The following is a 26,597-nucleotide window of genomic DNA, read 5'->3' as shown; positions in this document are numbered from 1 at the left end:
GCCCCGATTATTCGGCAAACGAGTTGAGGAGAAAACACATGGCTATGGAGGAGGGTAACTTGTAATCATCTCTAGCTCTCTTAATATGAGATGATCACACAAATTTTTGGTGCGAATGATTAACTTTAGCTGTACCCTATGAGTCTACAAAATTTGTCTGAAGGGGCCCTTTAAAGTAGCTTTATTTTTTTCTTAATTGATATATTTATTTTGTTTCCATTATTAAAAACAAATTTGATAACTTTAAATGGGGGCTTTAGATTGTGAAATGATGAGTGGTGCTTCCACAGAACTTTCGGACATTGCTGTGAGACATCCTTAAGGCAAAACATTGAAGATATTGACGTTGCACCAAGGATGTTTCACTGCCTATCATTGCAGGTACATTGGGGAGATGCTCTCGGATTCAGAGGCAGATAAGCGAGAAGATGACTCATACCTGTTTGACTTGGAAAATCGGGTAAGCCTTTTCTGTTCCATTGTAATGTGTGCCAAGTGCACTGCGGCACTTCCTTAAACTTGATAAAAATCCTCTTTAACTGTACAAAAAGGTTTTTTTTTAACTGAAAGCATACTGGATGAGTGCGATGCCTTTCTATGAAATATTCCCAAAAAATTTTGAAAGGACATCATAATAACAGACAGATAAGGAACACAGTAAAAGCCTGAATATATTATGAGGGGTAATTTTAGGCCTGCGGAAAAAAAAAAGCTTTCTTCATATATAATATCTGTCACAGACATTTGCCACGCTTCAATAATATATTTTATTAGAGCTACACTGCCTGTCCATTTACTCTCACTTTCCTCAAATGAGAACCCACCATGGTTGCTTAGTGACTATGGTGTTGGGCTGCTAAACACGAGGTCGCGGGATCGAATCCTGACGACGGCAGCCATATTTTGATGGGGGCGAAATGTGAAAGCAGTGTACTTAGATTTGGGTGCTTGTTAAAGAGCCCCAAATGGTCCAAATTTCTGGAGTCCCCCACAACGGCATGCCTCATAATCAGATCATGGTTTTGGCACGTAAAATCCCATAACTTTTTTTCCCTCAAATGACACATGGCCACAGATTTCTACCCTCATGTGTACTGTCCAGACCACCTGATGCACAAGGGCGCAGGCATAATGAGAAAGCAACATGGTGCATAAAACGAGTAATCCAGTCCCTGCTTGCTGTAGGTGCACTTTGTAATCTTGTGAAAACACGAGGAAGGCAGGAGATAAAAATTCAATATGATGAGCAAAACGAGAACAAGGTGAAAACAGGAGCCAACGTTTCGACAAGTGAATGTCTTCGATTATATAATCATGTCTTCTTCAAGGCGACATATGCTTTCCTCGCCACAGTATATATTGGCAAGATTCTTCTAAAGGGGAGAGGATGTAAGGTGGGTGGGTGCGTCAGCGAGCGAAGATGTGTTAACGGCGAGTGTGTAGAATTGAGAATAAAGGAGTGCTGTGCACAAGGCCAGTGACACGGCCATCTGTCAATCACGTGTCAACAGCCGTGTGCCAGCCGGCGTGTCAGTGGCGCGTGCACAGCAGCCCTCTAACCTGTTTAGCTGGTGGTCGTGGGCTATCGTGTCTCTGAAAGAGATAATAGAAGAAGCAGCAGCAACCGGAGCTCGTGAAAAAAAAAATTAAAAGACAATACTGAAATGGAATAAATAAATAAATAAAAGGGGAAAAGGGGGGGGGGAACAGAAAAAAGAAGGACCACTAAGCAACCAAACTAAGTGTTGTTGCCTATAGCTTGAAATTTAGCATAGCAAATAGATTCTAAAGCTCCCTTTGAAAATTTTATGCCTATTGGTTGCAATGTCTTGAACTTATGGATAAGGTATGACTGTATTTTCTTTCTCATTCAGAACGGAAATTTGGCTAATATAGATCATATAAATATATATGTTTATAAATCATATAAAGCATATAAATCACATCCAAACTTGCACAAGTGAAGGTAGATTTGACTTTGTGTGTATAACTATCTGCGTTGCTTTTAATTTTAATGTCACTTTGAAGGTGCCTGCAGGTTTTGCACGTAGGGCAACAACATGCTTTCATTACGGGGGAATGATGTTGGCTGACTTTTGTATGCACTAATATGTCTTTAAAGTTCCTTTTGTGGCAATAGGTAACCCTTGGTACATCCGGGAACGCTTTTTTCAGACGCTCGTTACTTCATAATATTGGGTGGTATTTTTGTAGGATGTTGTTTATGTTTGGGAGTGCATTAGAATATTTTACTATAAAGGCTGGCGGTCTGTCAGATTCTGGTATAGGTGTTTAGCCAGTCATTCAGCGCATTGTTCGTCTGTTTCCTGGGCAATTCGTTTCGTCTTCATCTCGATCCGATGTCGATTCCAGGCCTCCTCCTGCTTATCAGAATTGTCGCCGTCCAACTGCCGCCTCAACTGTGGTTGCGGCACATGCGCGCTATCCTTTTCAATCCTCCGACATGTTATCAGGCATGCGACGCAGCTGGCGAAGCGAGTGGAGGCGAGCGCAACGATGAGGAACGCGGTGTGATGTCATACCAAACGGCGGCAGCGAAAGGCACGGCGCTGTGCAGCGGTGGAACACCTGTGGTTTGGTGCTACTAGTGGCGCATGCGCGGTAGTGGCTAGAGAGCGAGAGAAAGAGAAATATCCGAGGCGAGGCGTACATTGAGATGTCATGTGCCTCCTCGGCGCACCGCCACGGCGAAATCACAAGTTCGCCGCCAGTAAAGCTTTCGCTTTAAAAGTGCTAAATGACGTGGAAGTGACATGCGTGTTACATACAGTAAGTACAGTAGAACGTCGTTGATAAGATCCCGTTTCATATGATTTCCCGGCGCCAACGTCGCGATTGAGAACACAAAAAATTACTCAATATAATTAGGCTTCTTTTTTACTGGTTAATATGTTCCCGGAATACAAAATTTTTCGGAATCAATGTTCAGTACATTTCCAAACTGTGAAAACATGATATGTTTTCCAGCCACCAAATCCCCCACAAACAAAAAAGCCACAGTTTCGCCTGAAAGGCGAAACATCGGTTGCAATAGCAAATTATTAGAAAGCTGTACAAGATAAGGATCATAGATTTATTGGCTGTATAAATGTGTAAACATTCGCTTACTAACTAAAATAACAACCATGGTACCACGTGTGCACAAGCAAACATGAAGACACCTCACTTGATGAATGCGGTCACTCGCTATCAAAATGCTGACATGAGGAAGTGCAGCAGTAGCAGCGCGAGGATTGACCTTCGTGCTGCCTCTTGCTTCGATACAAACTAAACGAAGCGAACACAGCGCACATGAAGCTGTCAGCACTCAGCACACTTTGTCCCCATCACAGATTGCTTTCAAGATAGGGCCCACTTGGCCGCGCCATGCGTAGCTGCCATCGGAGTAGAACCCCCACCCCACCCCCATCGGTACATTATTTTCAAAATCTTGGTACCTTGCGATGGAAGGCGGCACACTTCTTCCATGCCTTCCTCCCTTGCGCACATGAGATCGAGCTGCCATCGTCAGCTCACCCTTGCACGCTTTCACTTGCATGTATACCCTACGGCGTGGGGCCACGACGTTATCGCATTTGGACTTTATACGAAACCTCTTGCCGATGGGGATGGCAGAAATGTGCCTGGAGTGTTCATGTAATCGTTATTGCAATAAAAAGGCGCGAGATAGAGAGAAGTAGGTGCCCACCATGGCAGCTTCCATGCAGTACTCACCTGGGACTCCCGCACAACGCGCAATGCCAACATGCTTTCAGTTTCCTCTTCCGCTATTAGCAGCAGATTTTCGCACAGGTCATCGCAGGCCGCATTCACAGCTGTCGCCACCAAACCAATTGTGACAAGCATTTTGACCTATCTGTTTCACAGCGCACGTGCTGTAGGGCTGTTAGAAGCGTACAACACGCTTTTAATTCGTGATAGCTCAAATACGCTGCTGTTCCCTGCTGCAGGCAGCGCGAAGTGAGCGCCATGTTCCGCTCTGCCAGCATCGTATTCCAGCATTGCCCACCAGCTAAATTTCATTTTGGCTTCCCGTTGCCATTTTTAAATGAACACTATGCCATAGGAAAGCAACAAAGCACATCTTGGGCCACTCAAGCCCCACCAGTTTGATCTGCGTTGGCACCTAGTACTGCAACGATTCTTGCTGAGTGGACATGTCAAAACTTCCTGGCCAAATGTCCCGCTCAAAGAAGCTGCTGACCCAGGCGAATTCACTAGCGTAGGCATAAGCTTGCCGAAGCCGCAAAAATGACAAATTCAGCACGCATCGACACTTCATGCTGCAACAATTTGTGCAATGCCTCACATTATGTAGATGTCAACTACACTTGAGCCTGCCTTTTCATAGTAGTACATCTTTTTCTCACGTTTTTTTTCCCCGAAGACATATGAACGAGGTTCTACTGTATTTAAAAAAACTCAGTGTTACTCGCTTGCGATGAACGGAAGAAAGGTATGTGTGGCCGTGGGCAAAGATTGATGTGGGTGACATTGTGCGGTCATGCATATAGAATTGTTGTACACACAACATTGTGCGGAGTGCAGGCAGGGTCCACCTACACGATGTTGTTCATGCATAATTTTATATAATCGTTATGTATCTATTTACACACCCACACACATAGACACACTCACATATAATTATGTGTTATACATTATATAGAGTTACATTCATTATATATCATTATATAACTCTTTCTGAATAGCGATTTCATTATGTTTTGCTTCAGTAGCTCGACGTTCACTGCAAGATGCAGAGATTGTTTTATATAGGTGCAGGCTGCCAAGTCTTCTTCAATTTCTGGGAAGGCTCCTTTCTTGAGACGTTGGAAATCTCTCATCCCGCTTCACATTAAAGGCAGTTCTTTGTCATCACTGGCTCTAGCTGGTTCACGGTAGTTTTGGCAACCTAATCCAATCTCTGCTTGCTGCTTCTCTGGAGCTGCAGCTCAGCAACAGGGAAACGAGGCGATGCTCAGTGTGGTTGCTCGGGTGATATGCGGTTTGCAGGCCTTGGAAAATGTTTCAGTAAGGTGGGCACGGGCATTGATAATTTTGGTATTCTGCTTCCATTGCAGCTCCTAGTGATGATGGCAATAGATGCCTGCTGCTTTGCACCACACTTCAAAACTGAAACCGTGATGGGATAAAGTAGTTAGTGCCCAAATATAACACAAGACAGATTATGCACATTAAATTTTGGACGAGAACTTTGTATTATATGTAGGTTTTTTCATTGCTTTGCCCATTCTTCTTTTACACAATGTCTCCTCTCATATAGCAATGCCCTGCCAATTGCTCTTTTTGCAGTAAAGCTGTTTAGGGGAATGTGGCTGAGTGCTTAGTATTAGTCGGCAACTAACTGCATCAGAGTTGCAAATTTTTGCTTTGTAATGTAATTATCAATGATTATAGTTACCTTGCGCACTTCTGACACAAAGAAACACCTTCTTTGCAATTTTTTTTTTGGCAGTAATTTGTAATTTTTGTTTCTCACGTGTTCTGGCTCCACGTTAGAGGCTAGCTAGTAGTTTGTACGGCTGTGGTGGTAAACAGCAGCAAGCAGTGCAACCTATGTTGGGATTCTGAAGCATCCATACGACCAGGGTGTCAGTGAGAATGCACAGGTGTCATCAGTGATGAATTGTAACCAAGAACAGCCATCAAATAGATCATTAGTACTTCCAAAGGGTGTGAGAGCTTGCTTGTACAGCTTCGCTGTCTTTGAGGTATCAGTTGCTCAGATTAGCATACACCTGTGAAGTATTTCCTGCCTTTTCTTTTTTTGGTGCTGCTCTTGTGGTAACCCTTCAAGGTTGGCATCCGACAAAGGTGCCAACAATGAAAGAGTGCTGACAGGACAGGTGGGACGCATTAACACCTGTTAGCAACCACCCAACCACCTGTTAGAATTGGAGAAATGGACATGGGTGCATGTGTGCTCATGGGAGTAATTCATGGTCATGAACAATTGCCCAATGGCTTGTGTCTTGTAGGTCTATGAGGTCATATACATAGAGGGAACATGATAGAGGGGACGTCAAAGTCATAGAGCTACCCTCTGCGCAAGATTGTGGGCTCCCTGCTGCTGCATCCAGCAGAATAATATTTGGCTTGCATGTTTATTATAGTATATTATATTATAATTATATAATTATAACGTATATATATTATATTATATATAGTATATTATAGTATTTGGCTTGCATGTTTAATTATAGTATATGGCCATGAAGAGAACCAACTTGGTTTTCTCAGAAGCGAGCTTCATCGTTGAGAAATTCATCTTTTTTTGGAAATTCAGTTTGGAAGTACTTTGAAACTGGAGTAGCAGCACTTCCATTTACTTAGCCAATTTCGAACCACTGTGTTATACATAACCCAGGGCTCTAAATGTCGAGAAAAGCACTCCTGAAAGTGTGAGTGTATACATTCTTAAAATTATGTTGCTTACTGTATTGGTTGGGGAATTGTGTTGTTCAATTAAACCTCATAATAAACAGGGTGTCTACCAAACAGGAAGACGGAAATCTCAAGGATTTTGAGCATTCTGGAAGAACTCAAGAAAAACTTGGGAAACACTCCAGGAATTTGTGCTTCTATCCAAAAATTTGCTGCAAATTATTTAAGGGGAACGAAAGTCGCGGTAATGCTGGCTCGAGTAACAGGCAGGAATTGTAACGAATCGTCTTTGACACTCTGTCATCGGCTGGAGGAGTTGCCAGTGTGCAGTCAGTGACCGACTTTCCAGATGCCTGATAATTCAGACGGCTTCGCGGCACCATCACATACCCCATAGAGTCAGTGTATCAGAACGTCTGAAATTTCGGGCGCAAGGCCCTTCGCCGTCCGATTTTCTGGACTTTTTGCCGTGACCGCAGGTCTGAAACGACATTAATCAAAGCCACTACCGCTACCGTTTTGATTACCTGGACGCCTCGAACCGGCGCTCTTTCACGCAGATCCACTGGCAGCCGTAGCCACCACCGCGGCAAACGCTGGGCCTAGCTGCATCGACGTTCGCTATTAAGCTTCTTGCCGTTTGGCACCATGTTTTTCATTGGAAGAATTCGCCGCTGTCAGTAATGGCACCAATTTCGCCTTTTGTGGTCCTCGTGATTGGCTTTGAAGCTCGGAAAGCACGGTGCGTTGCATAATGCCGGTTCTCGAAAGTCAGCTTCGCCTGTGTACCGAAATGTTACTTGGTGAAGCATATGCAAAAGTATTGCAGTGAAGCCTAACAAGTGTGGGAAGGGGCTATTGCCACGGGACACAGTATGTATTCCTTAATTATACACACGTGCACCCGGTATCTCCTGTCACAGTACAAGCACCGACAGGCCTTCAGAGCATTTTTGAATGTGCCTGTGGCGGTTTGAGCCCTTGAGGGCAGTTAAAGACATGCATTCATTTTTTCCTACTGGCCGATTTTTCGGACGTTTTCACAGCCCCTAGACAGTACAAAAAATCAGACTTCGATTGTACGACTGACCAAGAAGATGCTTCGAATGGTCTGTGGGGCGAATGAGTGACGGAAGGAAGACGAGAACAGAAAGGACCTATGCATTAATGAATGAACCGCCGTTTTGAAAGAGCTCCAAAAATTAGGTGTTCGCTGATTCCGAGATGCAGGTGTCCCTCATCCAAACCAATATAAACTCTTTAAAGCAGTGAAACACAACAGAGGCATCATGCGTGGGCTGAGGGTATTAAGGACAGCTGAGGTTGACTTACGAGCTCTTGAGAGAGAATCTCAATTGTGACAAAGTTCAGGCCTCATACCACTGAGCTTGCTATCAGTTGATAGAAATAGCTCATATACGAAAATATTTTCTTCTGTATGTATTCCATTTTTATTCCTTCATGAGAATGTCCGACTCGATTTGCAATTTTTTTTGAAGACATTTTATTTGCTGTGCATTTTACTAACACCTCCCTTCTATTCTCTTTTGAATAAAATAAACACTACTCCTTAGTATTCAAATTGGATTGTTTTTTTTTTATTTTTTCACATGCTTACTAGAGAGTGGCAGCATTGGGTGACATGGTTTCAGCCCATTTTGACATAAAACATAGTTCTGTGTCACCCAGGGAATTTTGCAATGGCACTAAGGGAAGACCTGGAAAACTCAGGGAATTTGGAAATGTCAACTTGGTAGACACCCTGATAAAGAAATGGGTTATACAGTAAAACCTCATTAAAATGTACCCACTCAAAACACACTAATACGTAAATAATTGTGGCAGACCATCTCACGATGACTGTTGACGGTAATGTATTAGCAATGAATCAATATAGCAACATAATGTATTACCACTATCGAAATGAGTTTTGCATGAGGCGTGTACTGCAGCAAGACTCCTGTTTCACACATCCCTAAGAACGCTCAATGTTATCCAGTGCTGCTGCCATGGAGCCTCAAGTGGCCTCCGAAATGCATGGCATGCGAGTGAGTGTGAACACTGAGGAAGGTGTATGTGGCAACTTATCTCCTCTCTCGCACTTCTTTCTGGACATGAGGCATCATTTAGTGACACTGCTAAGAAGTCCACGCGTGGCCTCCGAGAAGCGTGGTGCGCCATACCTGTGAACGCTGAGAATTAATTGTGCCCTCACTTGCTGCACAGCCAGTGGTGCATACTCAGTGATCCCAGTTGGCAAGAGGTTCATTGAAGTGCATTCATGGCGCAGCTTGCTAAAGCATAAGCGTGAAAGATGTTCACTGAAAAGCAGCACATAACCAGTGCATTTGTGGCGCAGCCTGTTAAAGCGTCAGATTGCTGCTGTCTTTGAGGAACCCTTGTGATGTCAGTTCGATTCCGCTCAGAATCGGAGAAATTTAGGGGATCTTTTTCGTTATTGTAGAGCGGCAAATTCCCAGTGGCACATGCCTACATACCCAAAGTGCCATCAAAGGGGTTCATTGAAGAACAGCAGAGACCCAGTGGCACATACACAGTGCTCCAATCAGTGTCAAAGAGTTTGTTAGAACTGCGGTACCTACCCAGTCCTGTGTCAACAGGGACTCATGTCGGCAGGAAAGAGGTTCGTCGAAGAGTTGCACGTATGTACACACTGCCACCTACTCAGTGACTGAAGTTGTTTCGATGGTTGGTTTCGAACCCTGTTACCTCGTCACAGCTGCCCAATGTACTACTCATTCCGCCATTGACTGCCTAGTGACCAGGTCAGTGGGAAAATGGTTAGATACAAACACACATAGATGGATACATAGATAGGAACATAGATAGCCTCCGGAAAATGTGTGAAGCATCCTAAGATTGTGAACGCATTAAAAGTAGTTGTGACAAATCCTTAACCCTGTCTCCATAAAGATTGTGTTGGCTGACCGCTTAAACTGTAGTGGCTTGTCATATGCCTACTAGTTAGTGTGTACCATGGTCACCTGTAGAAGCTGACTGCGCTGTCTTGACTCGCAGTATGCCTGACGCTGCGCTGTGCCGCAAAATATCTTGCGCTGTTCCAGAATGTGCAGAGACTGGTATACCAATCATTACAGCTTCAGTGCAGGTGCAGTGATGCCTCTACGGATAAGCATTGGAAATGCTCGGGACACGTGGCGGCAGCCACCGATCGGTACACCTGTATGGCCTGTTGCCACTAACTCTATTGCGATAAACATCTTCACTTCTCTGGTTGGCAGCGCTTTGGCTTAGTGTCGTTGGAAGCCTACTGCACACTTTTAATAACCCAGACGAGGTGCCGATATTTGTCACTTGCAACCTGAAGTCGTCACATTGGCTCAGCAAACTATGCACTGCAATCGTGCATCGCCTGCACAACCAGGAGAGGCACAGGCACAGACAGACAGATGCTCTCACAAATGCATACAAGTGTACTGGGAAAAGGGGGCAGCATGCGCCTAGTAGGGGACATGCTGCACACAATTATTAGCATGCTGTGATCGGCACCATGCGGCAGCGGATACCGCATGCAAAGAAGCGCCGTCTGTTCTCACTCAGTTGATCATTGTATAAACACGTAGACACACACGCATTGGGGAAAGCTCCATGAGTCAGTACATTGTCCATACCACTGCTATGGTCCCCTAACAAATTTTCTGAATGTTGCCTGTGCTTATTGCACCACTTTCGGAGAGAAGGAGAGAGAAAAAGAAAAGTTCACTTTAAGTGCGTACTTTAAATAACATTTACTGTGGTGTCGCATTTCTTCCTTTGTTGAGGGTGGTGCATGTAAGGAGCCACAATTTTTTATAATTGCCCGTTAGTATGTGTAGTGTTTCGTACGTAGTTATGACGTGTTCCAACCAGGTACGTATTAACAAGGTTCCACTGGTATGAGCTAATGGGTATAGCAATGTAATTGTAATTCTCCTTTAAAGGGGCCCTGAACTACCTCTCGGGCTTGGTGCAAACAAGCAGTCAGGGGATAGCATACACTGCTATGAACATCTCAGCCAAACTTTGCAGTCATGCATGGCGCGTGGATCTTGCAAGCGGAGCACGAAGTCGCCTTTCTCTCAAACGCTGTCTTTTCAATAGAATCCTGCTCCTCACTCTTTTCTGGATGCCTTATTTCATAATATAACGGATTCCCATATGCAGCTGCTATTGCCCATTACCTGACGTCAGTCAAGAAGGGTGTTTGGATTAGTGTGCTTCTTCATACCGTTACTGTGTATATTTATTGACACGGTTTAATAAACAGGCTGAAGCAAGTGAAAATCACCTTTCGAATTTTGATAATAATTACATACTTCTGGAAGAAGTCGGCTATCATCTGCTCACACTCAGCTGCGGCCGCCCGCGTAGGAATTAAACTTTGGCCACCCTGCTTATCCTTGTTGTAGCTGTCTGGTCTCGCTAATTTCGACTAGTTTTGAACACTTAAGCCTCAAACCACACGAAACTTCACGAAACCACGTGAAAAGTCAGGCCACACAAACACCTGCCAACATGCGTTCACTCCTGGCCGCTCCTGGTTACACGCCTAGGCAGAACGCTTTGTAATAAGCTTCAAAATGCGCGAGTTGGAAGTGGCTACTATCCACTCAAACTGGTGCAGTACAAAGCCAATCCGCACCACATAGCGCAGCCAGACAGGAGCATATGAGCATGAGAGCTCACTCTAGATCTGTCGTGCACAAAGCAGATGCTGTGATTGCATGTAGCTGTGGTCTGCTACGTAGCGTATATACCGCGGCCGTCGTGGGTTGCCGTGACAAGTCCACTGGCTGAGCGGACTGCAGCTCACTAAGGACAGTTGCGTTTGGTGTGTCGTAGGTGCCGAAATCTGAAATAGTGGTGTCTACGTGAACATCCAATATCAAATTTGAACTGCACGCCACAATGATGTTCAGTAGGCAGAGCATTGTGGGTGCACCCTACTCTGCTGTAGCATTCACAGGGCAAATTATTGAAAAAGGAGAGGAAGCACAGTGAATGGTGTACTCTGCTTCCGCCGAACGCACTGAAGAACTTTTTGCGGCAAAGTATTTCTGAAATAGTCTAACTTCAAATGCATTTCTCAACTTCGGTAAAAAGTGGTTCAGGACGCCTTTAGAGAGAAAGCTTTAATGATACATTAAAATGCAGAGAGATCGGCCTAAGGTACATTCCTTTAGCCAGTTACTCTGCGTTGGGGGAAGGGGAAGAGGGAAAGAAAGGGAAAAGGCGCATGATGGGTGATGATGATGAGGAAAGATTTAAAGCATATAGTAAGCAATTTGGACTAGTTAAGGCCTACAGTCGAGGCCCGTGCTTTTTAAAAAATCTAGTAAGGTCTGGATAGCCTTAAACTCAATTTAATGTCTGTCCAAGGGCCTAAAATAATGTCCTCTGACATCGGTGGGCTGCCGAGGCACGTAAGGGCATTGTTCAACTTTTGATGCTCTTCCACATACTGAGGGCAGTCACACACAACACATGACTTATAGTCTCATTCACATTGCACAGCTCACAGTGTGGAGACATGGTAAATCGCACGAGGAGCATGTACCAGTGTATAAACACCACCTCCAAGCGGTCTGTGCAGGAGACTGGAACAGCTGCATTGCATTTTGGGGGGTAGCCTAAATTTCATGGTAGGGTCCAATCTTCGGAGTCATCTGTAGCGACTATCCGGATTGTCCCAATGCTTTTCTGTCCCTATTCGGATGGCACTTGAGAGAAGGCAGTTGATGTCTGCTCTTGAAAAAGGAATTGCAAGCAGTGGTTCTGGTTCTTAGAGTACCTTCTTCGCTTTGGTATTGGCCAGTTCGTTGCTGTGTACGCCACAGTGACTGGGAAACCACTGAAATGTAATGTGGTGGCCATTCGCTTCTGCTAGAGTACATAGCTCGGCAGTCTGAGGAGCCAATACTCTGCAAGAGCTTTCTTTCATTATGACTCTAAGTATTTGCAGAGCTGATTTCGCGTCACTGAGGACTTCCATACTTGAAGAGGCTGTTGCAAGATATAGTGCACTGCCTTTCTGACTGCCACTAGTTCCGCGGATGTTGGTGTTGTCGTGTTTCGAAAGTGAAAGCGTCGAATGACTTGATGCGCAGGCATGACGAAAGCTGCACCTGATGCGTACAACGAGACCGCTCCATCTTTATATACGTTCACTGATGAGGCATATTCTTTTAACATATATTCAAGTGTTAAATGTCTGAGGCCCACGGTAGGTATTTGCGATTTTTTAGATATTCTGGGAATTGAGAGACGTGCCCATATTTTGGACATTACCCATGGGGGCATACGTGGAAGATCAGCAGGGGCAAAGTATGATAGTATGGCAGATTCTTGGCATTTAATGGCTCTCAAGAAAGTGGAGTCCGGCCATATGCCGGGAAGTGTCGATAAGGGTTGGCGTCGGTGATGACTTAGCAGCCGCAGGAATAATCGCAGAGGTTTCTCCTCGCTGAAAGAGAGGTATAGGGGTGACGCGAGCTTCCTCGATTGTACCATAAATTGAGGTGCAACATGCAATCCCTAGGCATGTTCTCAGCATCTTTGCCTGAGCACTTCCAGCATACACACACAGGACAGGCTCATACCTGATAAAACTGTGTTCCTGGCACGTCAGTTCATTGCGACACTTCCCCAGTAAGGATGGTGAGCACTGAAGTCTCCAGTAACAACATGAGGGCCTGGAGAACCTTGCAACACAGTCGATAGGTAGGAGAGGTCAAGTCTTTGTCTAGGAGGTATGCAGGCGTCAATCGAAAACATCTGTAGCTTAAGTTTTAATGTCACACACACATACTCAGTGCTGTCATGTGGAGAGACCGTATGCCTAACAAACATCATGCCATTGTGTATACACCTTAACACTTTGCTCTTATGTCCATCTTCATGTGACCATAGCTCAATGTATCCGGAAAGGTGAAATGGCGACGTGAGATTTTACTTGCATATCATGATCACTGGGAAGTGGTATTTGAAAACTTGTTGTCTAAAGTCAGAGAAGCGGCCACTCAGACCATTGCATTATAACAGAATGATGCATCTTCTGTTGCAATGTCCAGTGTTTTATCGTGAGAGCCATGATTGCCACCCTTACTTTAGATCCACTAATAGCAGCTCCATGGTATCTAACACCTTCACAATAGATATTGCAGTTGGCGTTGCCAATCTGGAGAACAATATTCGCATAGTGTTAGAACAATATTCGCATTGTGTTTACTGGCTGTTTAAGCATGCCTATCACCTTTTCATTTCCAAGCCTTTCATTACCCTCTTGGCTCTTGGGTAACACCGAAGAAATATTTCCACCTGAAGCCCTTTGGGGTAGCGAAGGCCACTCAGCAGCCAGAGCCAGGTTAGATGCATGTTGGAGGATGCTTCGTTCCTTGACGGGCGCGGAGTTACTGGGGAAAGCGTACCTTGTGTGTGTGGCCCTTGTCCTCTCTGTGGTATGTTTTGCAGCCAAAAATGCAAAGGAAGTGCCTCTTTCAACCGGGACTCATTCTGGGACCAGTGACGCCGCTGTCTCAACCAGCGCCTTTTCTTGCAGAAGGAATCGGCAGCCTCCTTGTGCATGGAGTTCTCTGTGACCACTTTTCTCAGAATTTGTCTCTCCTCTGCCACTTTGGGGCAGTCCTTGGATGTCACTTCATGGGCTTCAGTGCAGTTTGCACGTTTCATAGCTTCAGCTTCACAGGATTCTATCTGATGATTACCACCACATCTTCGGCACAATGCAGGATTCCTACACACAGCACTCATGTGACCCAGTTTAATACACTTGTGACACTCTAATGGTTGTAGTACATATGGTCACACTGAGTGCCTCACATACCCTATTTTGATTGATGCCGGCAATGAGTCTGACTCGAAGACTAACTTTATGCACTGGGAGCAGCCGAATTGGTGAATGTCAAGGATTTGCAGTGTGATGATAGTAGAGATTGCAGGTCTTCATCCTTGATGTCAGTGTCCACGTCTGATACAACACCAGTGCAGGTGTCCTTCTTGTATGCTAGGAATGAGTGAACTGGAATGTTGCCAACCGCTTGAATAGCCTTCAAAGCCTCCAATACTGCTTGAGAACTCACGTCCACCATCAGAATGTTCTTCGAGCATTAATACAGATCTCTCTGATATGTCCTGAAGCCATTCGATTGAGATATTCGGTCATTGATTGCCTGTTCAGCAATTGCTGTATTTGGTGTGTAGCCAACGGAGAAGACCCGTTTGCCTCATCTGCTTTTACGAGTGGAATCGCTGCCTGTTAATGACCTGCGAAGCTTGTGCTTCAAGTGGCATGATTGGACTAGCGTGTAATCACTGTCCGAGTCCATCTCTGTTGCTGTTGAGCTGTCAGATAAATCGGGAAGCTTATAATTCGTGATATTGCGGTTTCGCAAGGGCAGGGCTGCCGCCTTAGGACTCGCCTTGTCAGGAGGGTGCGGAGGTTCTCCGTGCCCCATCCTGGAGGACGACGTCTTGGGTGAAGCTCCTGATAGCTAGAAGGCGCACAACTTCAAAGAACCACAGAACAAGGACATTTGTTCCACACTTCTTTCTTCTTCCAGGGCCCCTTTAAATTCCCATAGAAATGTAGGCATTTAAAATCTCATTTTGGCTAAGCAAAAAATGTATTTTAAATAAATATGACAAACCTTCTTAGTTCAGAATGAAGGTTTACTGATCGTTCTACGCCAATTGGTCCAAAATGTGGCAGTTTGCAACTTGTAACTCATCTGATTCAGCTGTTCAGAATTGCTGCAAGCTCTTGGCTACCTGGCAATGCACTCTACTAACGCTGCTGATTCCTGCACTTTCCTGTCCTCTGTGCACAGAGGTTGGGGTGCCTTGGTTGGTAGAGCTTGTGGTTTGCAGCACATGGAGAAAGGATGCTTCGGTGAATGTTGCACCGTCTAACTATGGCTGCAATGAACTGCCACATATGCGAAGTCAAGAGGTCTTCATTGCAGTGGGGCTGTATTTTATAACAATCCATTTCATTTTACAATTCTTTTCCTTTCTTTTGTCATTGCCTCAGACGAAGTTGTGCCGCAATTATTGCCAAGATTGGGCACTCGGTGCAGCAGATAAGAATAGAAAATAAAATGAATTGTTACAAAATACAACCTCTGCTCATACTATTCTAGGCCATTGCTTGGCTTATGTGTTTTGTATATATGCCTACAAAGCACTGGAAGCTTCCAATTTCATGCAACACTCGTTGCTGTACTTGAATGGAGTCAATGTTCCAAGCCTCGTAGTTCATGCACCGGCCATCGCCATCTTAAAGATATGCTTTTTTGTTTAGAAGTATCTAATTGCATAGTCTGACAAGGGTACAAAATCAGAGGCTTGTACACTTCAACGGCATGCTCACTAAATGTTTTTATGATCCATTATGCCACTATACTTGTGTGCATATGACGGCAAAACTCTATTAGCATTGACAGCTATACTAGAGAATGCAGTCATCTCGTTGATGAAGATGAGGCAGAAAATATTTTGCAATTCAGTGGTGTACAGCAGGTTTTTTCACTGGCTTACCCGGTGGTTACTGATAACATTTCCCCCTTTCCTGGTGGCCAATGTCAGCTGCGAAGCCAGGCAACCATTACAATAAAGTAATGGATATAACAAAGTAATTGCCACTCCTCCTTGAACTTCTTTATAGCAGACTAACATGTGTTGCTATTTAATTTGAGCTCTAGTGTAGTTAAACTTGATTAAAACGAAGTTGAAGAGGCACTGTGATTGCTTTGTTATTACTATTTCTTTGTTGTAGCCACATGCGACCTTGACCACAGATGCTTTACTACGGTTGCTAGAATTTAAAATTGGTTGCCAGAGGTGCCATTACTATGACCCACCTGACCGCTGGGCTGCTTTGCTTGTGGTAATAAAGCACCCACCGAGTTATTTCTCTGCTTTTTGTACTCAATTCTCAATTATTTGGCCTGAATAGCGCCCTTGTGTGTCTATGGCCAATGTTATGAAGGCAACCTAAATTTTAGCTGACATGCAACATTTCTTTGGATTATTTTGGACATGGCTTGTGTGCTCAACAGCCATTTGGTTTGGCCACTGAGCCTAACCATTTTTATCATGCGTGCTAAGCATCAAATGAACCAAACCTCAACTTTTTTATTTCTGGCTCACCATAGTTAGCAACAAAGTTGCTAAAAAGTGAAGGTGCTATGTTCACATTTTGTAAGCCAGATATATTGTAGCTATCGTCATGATGCATCACCAGCACTGCCTGCTAACAGTAATCAAACCTGAGATTGGGTAGTCGTTGCAGACTAGCTAGTGGTGTTTTAACTGAGGTAGCATGGTGATTTGTGGCTGACTTGCTGACAAGTTGCCAGGGCTGAATGCCCGCTAATTTGTCTGAATGCTAAAAGGTTAAAATTGATAAAAGCTTGCATGTGGCCAAAACAATCATGTTCTGCAATGCCGGTAATGCACTCAGACCTTGTGTAATTGCTGCATATCGTTGTCACAGAATCCATATCTGAATGTTGCACATTGAACTTCACACTTGGGACGTTTAAAATGCCACTCATGGTAGCACTCAACACTTTTCAAAGTGAATATACGAGTTGGAATGGCCATTTATGTTTTGCTTTAGGGAAAATGTTTGTCATATGTGTTGGTAGGGAAGTTTTGCTTCGTCAAAATGAGGTGGCAGGTGCATGTATTGCTATGGGGCCTTGAAGGGGAATTTAATTGTGTTTGTTATATCCATTATTCTGCTCTATCCTGGGGCGATATTCTCGGGCAGTCACTTTCGCAGATAGTTTCACTTTCGTGAGATTTCACGGCATGCAGCACAGCACAACGCATCTGAGTATACAACAGCTGACAGAATTTCTGGCACTATGCCAAACTTGCTGTCTTCCCACAGTGCCAAAAGTGCTGTTTGCTGTCTATTTCAACATTTTCATTGCCATGTCTCGCGAAATCTCACAAAAATGAAGCTATCTCCGTAAGTGATCGTCCGAGAATGCGATCCCTGTCGCATTATAGTGAGGTTTGCCTGTATAGGAACACCGTCACAAATTTAAACTGAATGAATTGTTAAAACGTACTTGTCACCAGAGGTACTATCGCATTCAGTATGAGCTGCAACACACGAGCTGTGGCTGCAGCGACGCCCTCGAGAAAAAGAAATGGAGAGGGTGGCGCCATTTGAGCATTGCGCATACTCCCCTGCTTTCTGTCATCTGCTTACTTCGTGGATCGATGTACATCTGCTTACTTTGTGGAGCGATATACACTGGCCCACTGAGCAGCTATCGCTCCCTTATGGATTGAAAGAAAAAAAGGAAAAAAAGAATAGTTGTAAAGCTAGGGCAGTGTGCACCATGACGAAGCACACTGTGCTAAGGGCTATGGACTTCCAGACTACTCTGCAGGCCACTGTATTATTGCTCCGTGAAGAAAGCAGACAGCTGAAAGCATGGGTGTATGTGCATTGCTGGAATGGCGAAACCCTCCACTTCTCTTCTCGAGAGCGTAGCTGCAGCCACTGCTCATAGGCTGCGGCTCATCTTGATCACAACAGTACGTGTGGGAACAAGGTAGTTGCCCTAAAGGCTAAATTATCAAGTATATTTTTTTCAATAATTTATTTTGTTGGCATCATTGTGCAAAAGGCATATGCTGTTTCTGTCATAGTATTTAATTTTTTACTGTGCTCTCATTTACCGCCTCTTTCTTGAAGTGTCCTTATGGTGTGATACTTTCTGTTGTTAAAGCTAGAATGTAAGCTAGCGTATTTGCTTCGACCTTTGTTAGACCATTAAATCAAGATTACAAGAGTCATGATATTTATAATTTTTGGTCACAGTGTCTATAGAAGTGTTAGATGGCTGCGCTGGCATGGTATGCAGGATGGAGAAACATACTGTCTGGATGCCCGGCATTATGGCAATGTGAGCCGGTTTGTGAACCACCTGTGTGAGCCAAACCTTGTACCTGTACGAGTTTTTGTGGACCACCAGGACCTGCGGTTTCCTCGAATGGCCTTCTTCAGTTCACGGCCCATTGCTCGCAATGAAGAACTGGGGTAAGTGTAAGGGTGTTTCTTGTGGCTTTAGGCAGCCTTGTACAGTGTTACATTGATTCACCAGCACCATGGGGTGAAGAAAACCTGTCATGTCCTTGTGATATGTCTGTTTCCTTTTGCATGATTGAGTTTGCGAAGACTTTTATTCCATTTGTGAGGACTGCCTGTATTACTTTCGTTGTTACAGCTGTTACTTTCGTTACAGCTGGGACGCTTCTTGCATGAAAGTGACTCATATATTCTCAGTGTTGAAGCACTCACTGACCTTGGTTCTGTATATTCTCAGTGTTGAAGCATTGGCTGGCCTTTGGTTTTGATAGCTCTGATTTCATGTGCATGGTTTTTAAATGTTCTTGCTGTACGTTTGCTGAAATAAATAAAAGGACGTTAGAGCTAGAATAAATTAAACTCTATATTAGAAAATTGCAGTTTCATAATAGCAAATTGGGGACACTCTTGCGTGAGAAAAGACAAGAAAATGAAAGCCCCGGAAAAAAGAACCACATAATATATAACCTCATGGAAAGAAAATGTTGATTGGGTTTTCTGAGCATGCTCTACAACTTTTACCATTAATGTTGGGCCATGAAACGAATATTTAAACATTTTCATAATTATACTTGGCTAATTAGCTAAGGAATCACACTTAAATGAATAATCTAGCTCATGACAGCTATGAACAGTATGCCGGTTGCCTCAGTTGCCTAGGGTGCATAGCTATTTAAAAAATGTGGGTTCAAATTACATGAAACACCCTTTATGTTGTGGGCTCATACTTAACGGAATAGAGAGAGAGAGAATAAACTTTTACTGAGCCCTTATTAAAGGTTGGTGAGCGCTGGCACCAGATGGGGTGGCACCTTCTTCTCAGGCCCCATATGCGTCCAGCAGTTCCTGGCCCCTAGTCGCCAGCGTGAGCTGGGTCGGTAGGTCGGGGCTGGACAACAAGGTCTCCCATCGCTTGGGGGGGAGGGGGTAGGGATGGTGGGGGGTGCTTGAGCTTAGTGCACTCTGCAAGGATGTGTGCTAGAGTGCCTTCCGATCGTCTGCAAAACGGGCATGAAGTGTCATGCTCTGCTTGGAACATCTTGTGCAAGAGCATGGGATGCACTAGCGACCCCGCTTGCGCGCGTCGCACCATCGTTTGCTGCCTTCGGCTGATTTGTGGATGCGGACGGGGAAGCCTACATCTGCCGCCTCTGTACATTTGAGTGATGTCTTTGTAATTTGTCACGGGTTGCGGTAGCTCTGGCTCGTTCTCAGCCCGGATTGACAGTTCTCGGGCATAGTAGTCGGCGAGTGCGTTGCCTTCCACTTGCGAGTGAGCCGGGACACCCACACGAACTCAACAGCCTGTCCCGATGATTTGTGTTTTGCGAGGATCGCTAGTGCCGCGGGAGAGATGTCACCCTTGCAGTAGCTTGCATAGTCGATCTTGGAGTCTGTGACCACGGTCCTCACTCCCAGTTGTGCGAGTGCGAGGGCCACGGCCACTTCTTCTTCTTCGGCTGTATTCGTCATCTGTATTGACGCGCCTGTGACCAGTTTATCGATGGTGGTGACGACCGCCGTTGCTCCGGTGCTGTGCTTGGGAAGCGAGGTGTCCGCGTAGAAAACCTCGGGGTCCTCTTACAGCTGTCGAGCCAGTGCCTTGGCCCGCACAGAGCATCTCTTGTCATTCCTCTCCGGCTGCATGTTCCGGGGGAGGGGCTTGGTCTTAATAATGTCTCTCCACGTTGTGGGGAGCGGCTCCGTTGTCGGTTGTTCAATTTGCCATCCTATCTTGCGTAGGACGGCCCGGCCGTGCTCTGCCCGGCTCAGCCTTACTCTCTGGTGGGATAGGTGTGCTTCCACCAACTCTTCCACCGTGTTGTGGGCACCCATGTCCAGCAGCTTCTGCATTGACGAGTAGGCTGGGGTGCCCATAGCAAGTTTCACTGCTTTCCTTATCGTCGTGTTCAGTGTCTCGCGGTTAACCTTCGTAAGCTGGAGGTACGGGGCGGAGTACGTTACGCGTGACACAACGAATGCCTGCACCAGGCGCAGTGCATCTTCTTCTTTGATTCCTATGTTCCGGTTGGTGACTCTTCAGATCATGCTCATGACCTGCTCTGATGTGGTCTTGATTTTGTTGACGGCTGTGTGCGCCTTGCCGTCGCATGGTTCTCAGAACACTTCAAGCACACCTGGATGAGACGTGTCAGATGCTGGCGGCCATGTATGGATTCCGCCAGCACCTGAGCACCCAAGACGTCCTGATCCAATTACACGAACTAGTGATTACGAGAGCAACGAGGCACGTGCCTCGGGGTATACTGGCTTTGGACCTCAAGGGGGCCTTCGACAACGTTTCCCACGCCAGCGTGCTTGAGAACCTGCGCAAGATGGGGTGTGGCCGCAAGACCTACGGCTATATTAAAAATTTTTAACCAATACAACGGTGGCTATCCGGATAGGAAAGGAACAGTCCGAGCCTGTGGAGCTTGGAGACAGAAGTACCCCACAGGGGTCGGCCCTGTCGCCTCTGCTTTTCAACCTGGCCCTCTTGCCCCTGCCCGAACTACTCAATCAGATCGAAGGCGTGGACCACGCATTCTATGCCGACGATATAACGGTGTGGGCGAACCGCGCGGGGTCCGATGCCTGGGCGGAGGAAGCTCTGCAGAGAGCGGCAACGACCGTCCACGAGTTTGCCACGACCTGCGGCCTGAGCTGCGCTCTACAGAAATCGGAGCTGCTCATGGTACAGCCTGGAAGACCAAAGAAAGAGCCACCGCCGAACATAATTATCACCATCGACGGCACAGAGATCAAGCCAACGCAGCAGATCCGGGTACTTAACGGAATAGCATGTGATATTCAACGGCTTCTTTGATTTTATTTTTAAATATTTAAGACGCCCCATACTTAGTTCATTGGGTATGTACCTTTGAGTGCGTTCCCATTCTCGGACATTCCTTTAGACCTCCAGAATGGTATCTGCCACTGTCACATAAGGGGTATAGAATTCTAAAATGTATTTAGATATGTGTTGTACTTCTCTCTCCATACAATTTTAATCACAGTTTTTTTCTCAACAGGCATCATACATTGCCTTCACTCTTGAGACATCACTGCATTGATGTGCCACAGTGTGCACCCATCTGATTCGGTGTATGCATCGACATAAATGGAAACATCCCACGAGAATAAAGTTTTTGCTTACGTACTGCATAAACTAACATTGCATGAGAATACACTTTGCATAGAATGAAAATAAACACAATTGTAAGCATAGCATTTAGGTTACCGTTTCACATAAGATTCAAACATGTGCTTTGGATGAGCATAATTTTTTGCACCAAATGAATGAAATTCATTTTGGAGGAATTGCTTATCAGTCCAGCATGCATGACAGTTAATGATAGGTAGGCTGGGAGTTGGCAGTGGCTCAAAGAAGCAATAAATGATGATAACTATAACAGCAAAGTTAGAACTATTGCAAATTTTAGTGTCTTATCTGATTTTTGCACAGCTGGGTCACAAGAAAAGCGTCGTGCTCGAAACTATGCTACACCTGCTCTTCAATATAGTGATGAGGAATCGAGTTATAATGCTGAAGATAACAGCAAAGCAGATTCAAGCTCTGACAGCGACGGTGTTTTAAGCCAGCATGGGACATCCGCAGCTGTTCGCCGGCGAGTTTCCTTTACTGCCTTGAGCAGTTTCTTTCCTTGTTCGTGCTTATCTACTGATCTTTTTGCACGACCTGAGAGCTCTGCTGATTATCTTCAGGGCACCTACTTCGCTTGGTTATGATGTTCTGCCATCGGCAGCAAAGAAACTTCCGTTCACGCTAAAAAGGCCACCCGTAGCATATCTCGGCCCAGCACTATGGATCAGTGCGAGACAGTTTACAACAGCGTGGGATTTGGGATTTCTTTCTACTCTTCTTCTCTGCAGAGGTGATAAAAACAATCTGCAAAAATGCAAACAGATATGCTTGGGTGCGTAATCTTATAGTTCCTCAGCTATGTTGAGAGCGATCAGTCCTGGAAGAGGTGCATGACTCTAAACGCTTCTAGAGGAGGCGTTGCTCTAGACAAACTGGTGAAGTACAGCCGCGGTCGAAAATACGTGTCCCAGGGTTTCAGGCGCAGGAGCGGCTGCAGGGCCTACACCGCGGCACTGCTGTCTCCATCGGGCTAAAGCCCCTTCATAAGTTCAAAGTATCACCACTCTTTGAATTCCTCGCCTTTTACCCCCCATCACCTCCCCCACCCCCCCGCAGGAAGCGATCTTGCACCCGTTTTTCTGCACGTTGATTGGTCTTGCTGCCATTGCCTTTGGAAACGTGCAGATCTTGCATTTTGCTTTTTTTTTTTTTTTTCGTGCGCATCATTTTTCTCCTCAGCTCGGCTGGCTCGGTGCTTTAGCTCGGCATAGCGAACATTGTACGCGATGTTTCCTGCTCTCTGTGCTAGCGCTATGCCATGCTGTTGTGCATATAGCTGCAGCAAGAAGCCTGAAGAAGATGGTTATGAACTTTTTATGATACCACAAGGGAAGCGTCACTGTTTGCACAGGAAACAGTGGCTTCATAACATTGGCCGAAAGAACTTTGTTCTGACAAAGAACAGTGTTGTTTGTGAGGTGAGGTGTCTTTTATTGCTCATATCAAAGTATCCCCTAATGCTGCATATTTTAAATTCTTCCGGCCTGCTCACTAGCGTTTTTGCTGCCGCACTTTGTATGTTGCCTAAAAATGGGGTTGTCCTCAGTATGCTTAATATTCTGCTGGGACTCCATCACCTCGCACGTTGCCAACTGTTGTTATTCAGTCGGAAATGTAGCACTGTAGATTCTGCTTTCCGCTGTGAACATTTATGGGCGAAGGTACAGCCTCTCGATCACACTATTCGCGATTGTTAGGATCCGTTGCCTGTTTTACTGAATATTGAAATAGTGGCTTGCAGAGGAGCTGTTGTTTTCAGCTTAGGTCGATGTGTGCGTCAGTCTTACAATGAATGCAGGCCTTGAAAAAAAATTAGTGGCAAGTATACCCGTCGCATTGCAGGCGATGAGCGCTAGCTAGTGCACATTGCGTTTAAGTTTTAAGGCGAAAGCCTTTAGATATGTTTCAAGGTCGTGTTGTGAACAAAAAAATATCACGTGAACCATGAAGGCCAGAAGCGACCCAAAGCATGACCAGCCATGTATGAGAGATTAATGACTAGCCAAGTTAATGATTCATTAGTGATTGAATAAGGTGGATTATGGAGGATTAAGGTTGATTAGGGCGAATTAAGGTGTGTTAAGGAGGATTAGGATGGATTAGGGTCTGTAAAGGAGGATTCAAATGCATGAACAAAGATTAAGACATATTAAGGAGGATTAGGATGAATGAAGGAGAATTAAGGTTGATTAGGGGGGATTAAGGTGGATTAGGGTTGATTGAGGTCAATTAAGGTGAATTACAGTAGGTTTTACAAGGTTTTTGCTTTCGCATCTCTTAGGCGATACCTAAGGACACCTTGGACTTTAAAAATTTCCTTTGAACTTCACTTCCACGCATGCACGAGTGGGCGACAATTATTATTTAATTTTCTCACGGATACAGGCAATGTGTAGTGGGTGTTCACATGATCGGTACACGCTTGCTGTTGATATCGACATCTAGGTGGAGGCCGGGAACCTTCGCTTTAATAGCAAATGTTTTAAAAGTACCTTTCTACAGTTTTGTTCTGTGGGAAAACTTTTTCCATTGATTTAACACAAGCCAAAATCATTGCATCAATGCGCTTTGATTACGAAGTCATAATGATTGATTAAATCTGCTGGGCTTTGGCAGGGCACATATCTACATCCTGTGTGTTGTATTTCACTGCTGGATTGAAATTTGGGAACTGTGTGCTTCCACTTGTGGGTGCTTCCAACTGATACCTTTAAATGAAAAGTGTGGATTTTTTAAAGCCTACATTTAACTTGCCATTTGTTTCTAAAAAAATATACCAGGAATGCTTATAGCACTTTTACTTCTCTTGTTGAAACAGGTAGCAAAAGATATTGTATCTTATTTATTCATGTGTCAAAATTACAAGGTTGTGCAACCTTTGTCGTGACGAGTTAACTCGTCATCGACAGTTACGAGGTTGAAGGGACATTAAAGAAAATATTAGGTCTAACTAGGGTTGTAACACTGCTGAAGTAGCATATGGACCACTTGTAAGGAAAGCAGGGATTTCGTGTGACATAACGTTATGGAAAACTGAAAGACAAGTGGCAATATGGTCTTTAAAGGGACACTTAAGGGCGACAATAAATCAGCTTAAACTATTGAAGCATTCTTTTAAAGTTACGTGTTTGTTTATTTAGCAGAAAAAGAGTTGATTCCTAGCTGATAAAATGAAGGTCAGAGTTTCTTATTCTGAATTTCATGCCCAAACTTCAGTGCTGGCTGCTTAATGGGACATCATGGATTTCAAAGTACTTTCACATGTTTAGACTGTTTCTGTAGAGAGAAATTTCTCAGAACTTGTTAGGTTGAGTCATAGGTTCTCATGATGCTCTGTACCGTTTAATTATCGATGGACTGATAAACAGTTCTGTGTAGGTTCATTCAAAGTTCGTTATCTTTCGGGGAGGTAGTGTCAGAACTTTGAGCTGGTTTTGCAGCCTTCTTAAACTTTTGTGCTTGTTCTAGCTAATCAACCATTAAGATTGGCCTTTTCGGTGTCCCAGATATGGAATTCACCAACACACTTCACTTAGTGTTTCGTTTTATTGCCACTTTAAATTCCTGTAGCAGCTCACTATGATGGAGCGGATTGTGGTAACAACTAGCTGAGGCTAATCAATTGTTGTCTGTAAAAAATAAGCAGTTGCATTCATTGCACTTGAAAATGAAAAATTTCAGTCTGGCAACGTTTTTGAGTTTTTCCTGCTGAATAGTACCCAAATCATTATTCACGAGACCTTAAAATCCCTGTCATCACACAGTGATGCCACTGGTGCTGCTCATTGGGGGGGAGGGGGACAGGTGGTAATGTTTAATCCGGAGCCCTCTACTTCAAGAAGCGACTCTTCTAACCCGTTATGCAGCTTTTAAATGGAAAACTCCACCATTTCATTACAAAAGAAGCTGACCAAGGGAGTTTACTTTTGAATTATGATTTTCTCTGGTGGTAAAAGTATTTTCTGACTTAGTCACTGTGGTGATTTTCCAATAAATAATCTTCCAGTATAACCTAATTTAGTGCATACATTTTGGTATTATGCCTGTCTTTGTTACCTGTTGAATTATTGAGCAAAAGTTTTCTTAATAGGCTTCTTTATTTTTTCCTCTTTGTGCTGTTGCAGATTTGACTATGGAGAAAAGTTCTGGATAATTAAATATAAAATGTTCACGTGTGAGTGTGGCTCACCGAAGTGCAAGTATTCCAAGGAGCGCATTGGTGAGACCCTGCTCAATTACCGGCGCCGAGAAGAGGCTGCTGCTCAAGCTGGTGGGACCCACTAGCCTCTAGTGCACCTGTGGCGTTCACTGCCTTTTTAGGTCTATTCCTGTAAATCAGTGGTTTTTTGTTTCTTACCTGTGTGTATTTTGTACAAGCAGCGATTAGGTAACCACAGTGATCACCCTTGGCAAGTTGGGACTGAGGGTACATAGAGAGCTGCATGTATGTGTCTCTTTATTTTATCCTATATCTCCTAGACATTAGTTAAAACTTGCACCAAAAGGTAGCAGTGTCATTTTACCACAAGCAGCAGTTGTGAATTAAGAAATTGACTTATTGTGCTTGTTCGTTCCTCATGTTTGCCTTGGGCAGGGGTTGACATTATTAAAAAATAAAGGTACCAAGCCCATGGTTTTAACCACTGCACCTGTTCGTGTGAGTGATCAGATACTTTATTGGAATGGAACAAACATTGCTTATTTTTCATCAGACTCATATGATGCACCATGCCACAGCATTGATTGAGATGTGGTGCCTAAAACACCGGTGCACATATACTGTGTCATACTATTTCTTCGCACCAGTGACATTCCCATTGCCACTGGAGCGATTTGCAGGTTCATGAAGTGAACCTA

At 44.6% G+C, this 26,597-nt stretch overlaps 1 protein-coding gene across 1 annotated transcript in view; it reads left to right on the top strand.

Annotated features, from left to right (window-relative positions):
- G9a (histone-lysine N-methyltransferase G9a) overlaps positions 1-26,388 on the top strand; it is a 159,225-nt gene extending 132,837 nt beyond the window's left edge. The window contains exons 21-23 of the mRNA XM_075670611.1: positions 382-460; positions 18,351-18,526; positions 25,865-26,388. Coding sequence (XP_075526726.1) covers positions 382-460; positions 18,351-18,526; positions 25,865-26,024 — 415 coding nt within the window. The 3' untranslated portion in view covers positions 26,025-26,388. The remainder of the gene's footprint in view (positions 1-381; positions 461-18,350; positions 18,527-25,864) is intronic.
- Positions 26,389-26,597: the final 209 nt, after the last annotated feature.

This window comes from Dermacentor variabilis, chromosome 1, assembly GCF_050947875.1.
Source record: "Dermacentor variabilis isolate Ectoservices chromosome 1, ASM5094787v1, whole genome shotgun sequence".
NCBI lineage: Eukaryota > Metazoa > Arthropoda > Arachnida > Ixodida > Ixodidae > Dermacentor > Dermacentor variabilis.
The sequence above is the reverse complement of the archived record's forward strand: the minus strand, read 5'-3'. Positions and strand labels throughout refer to the sequence as shown.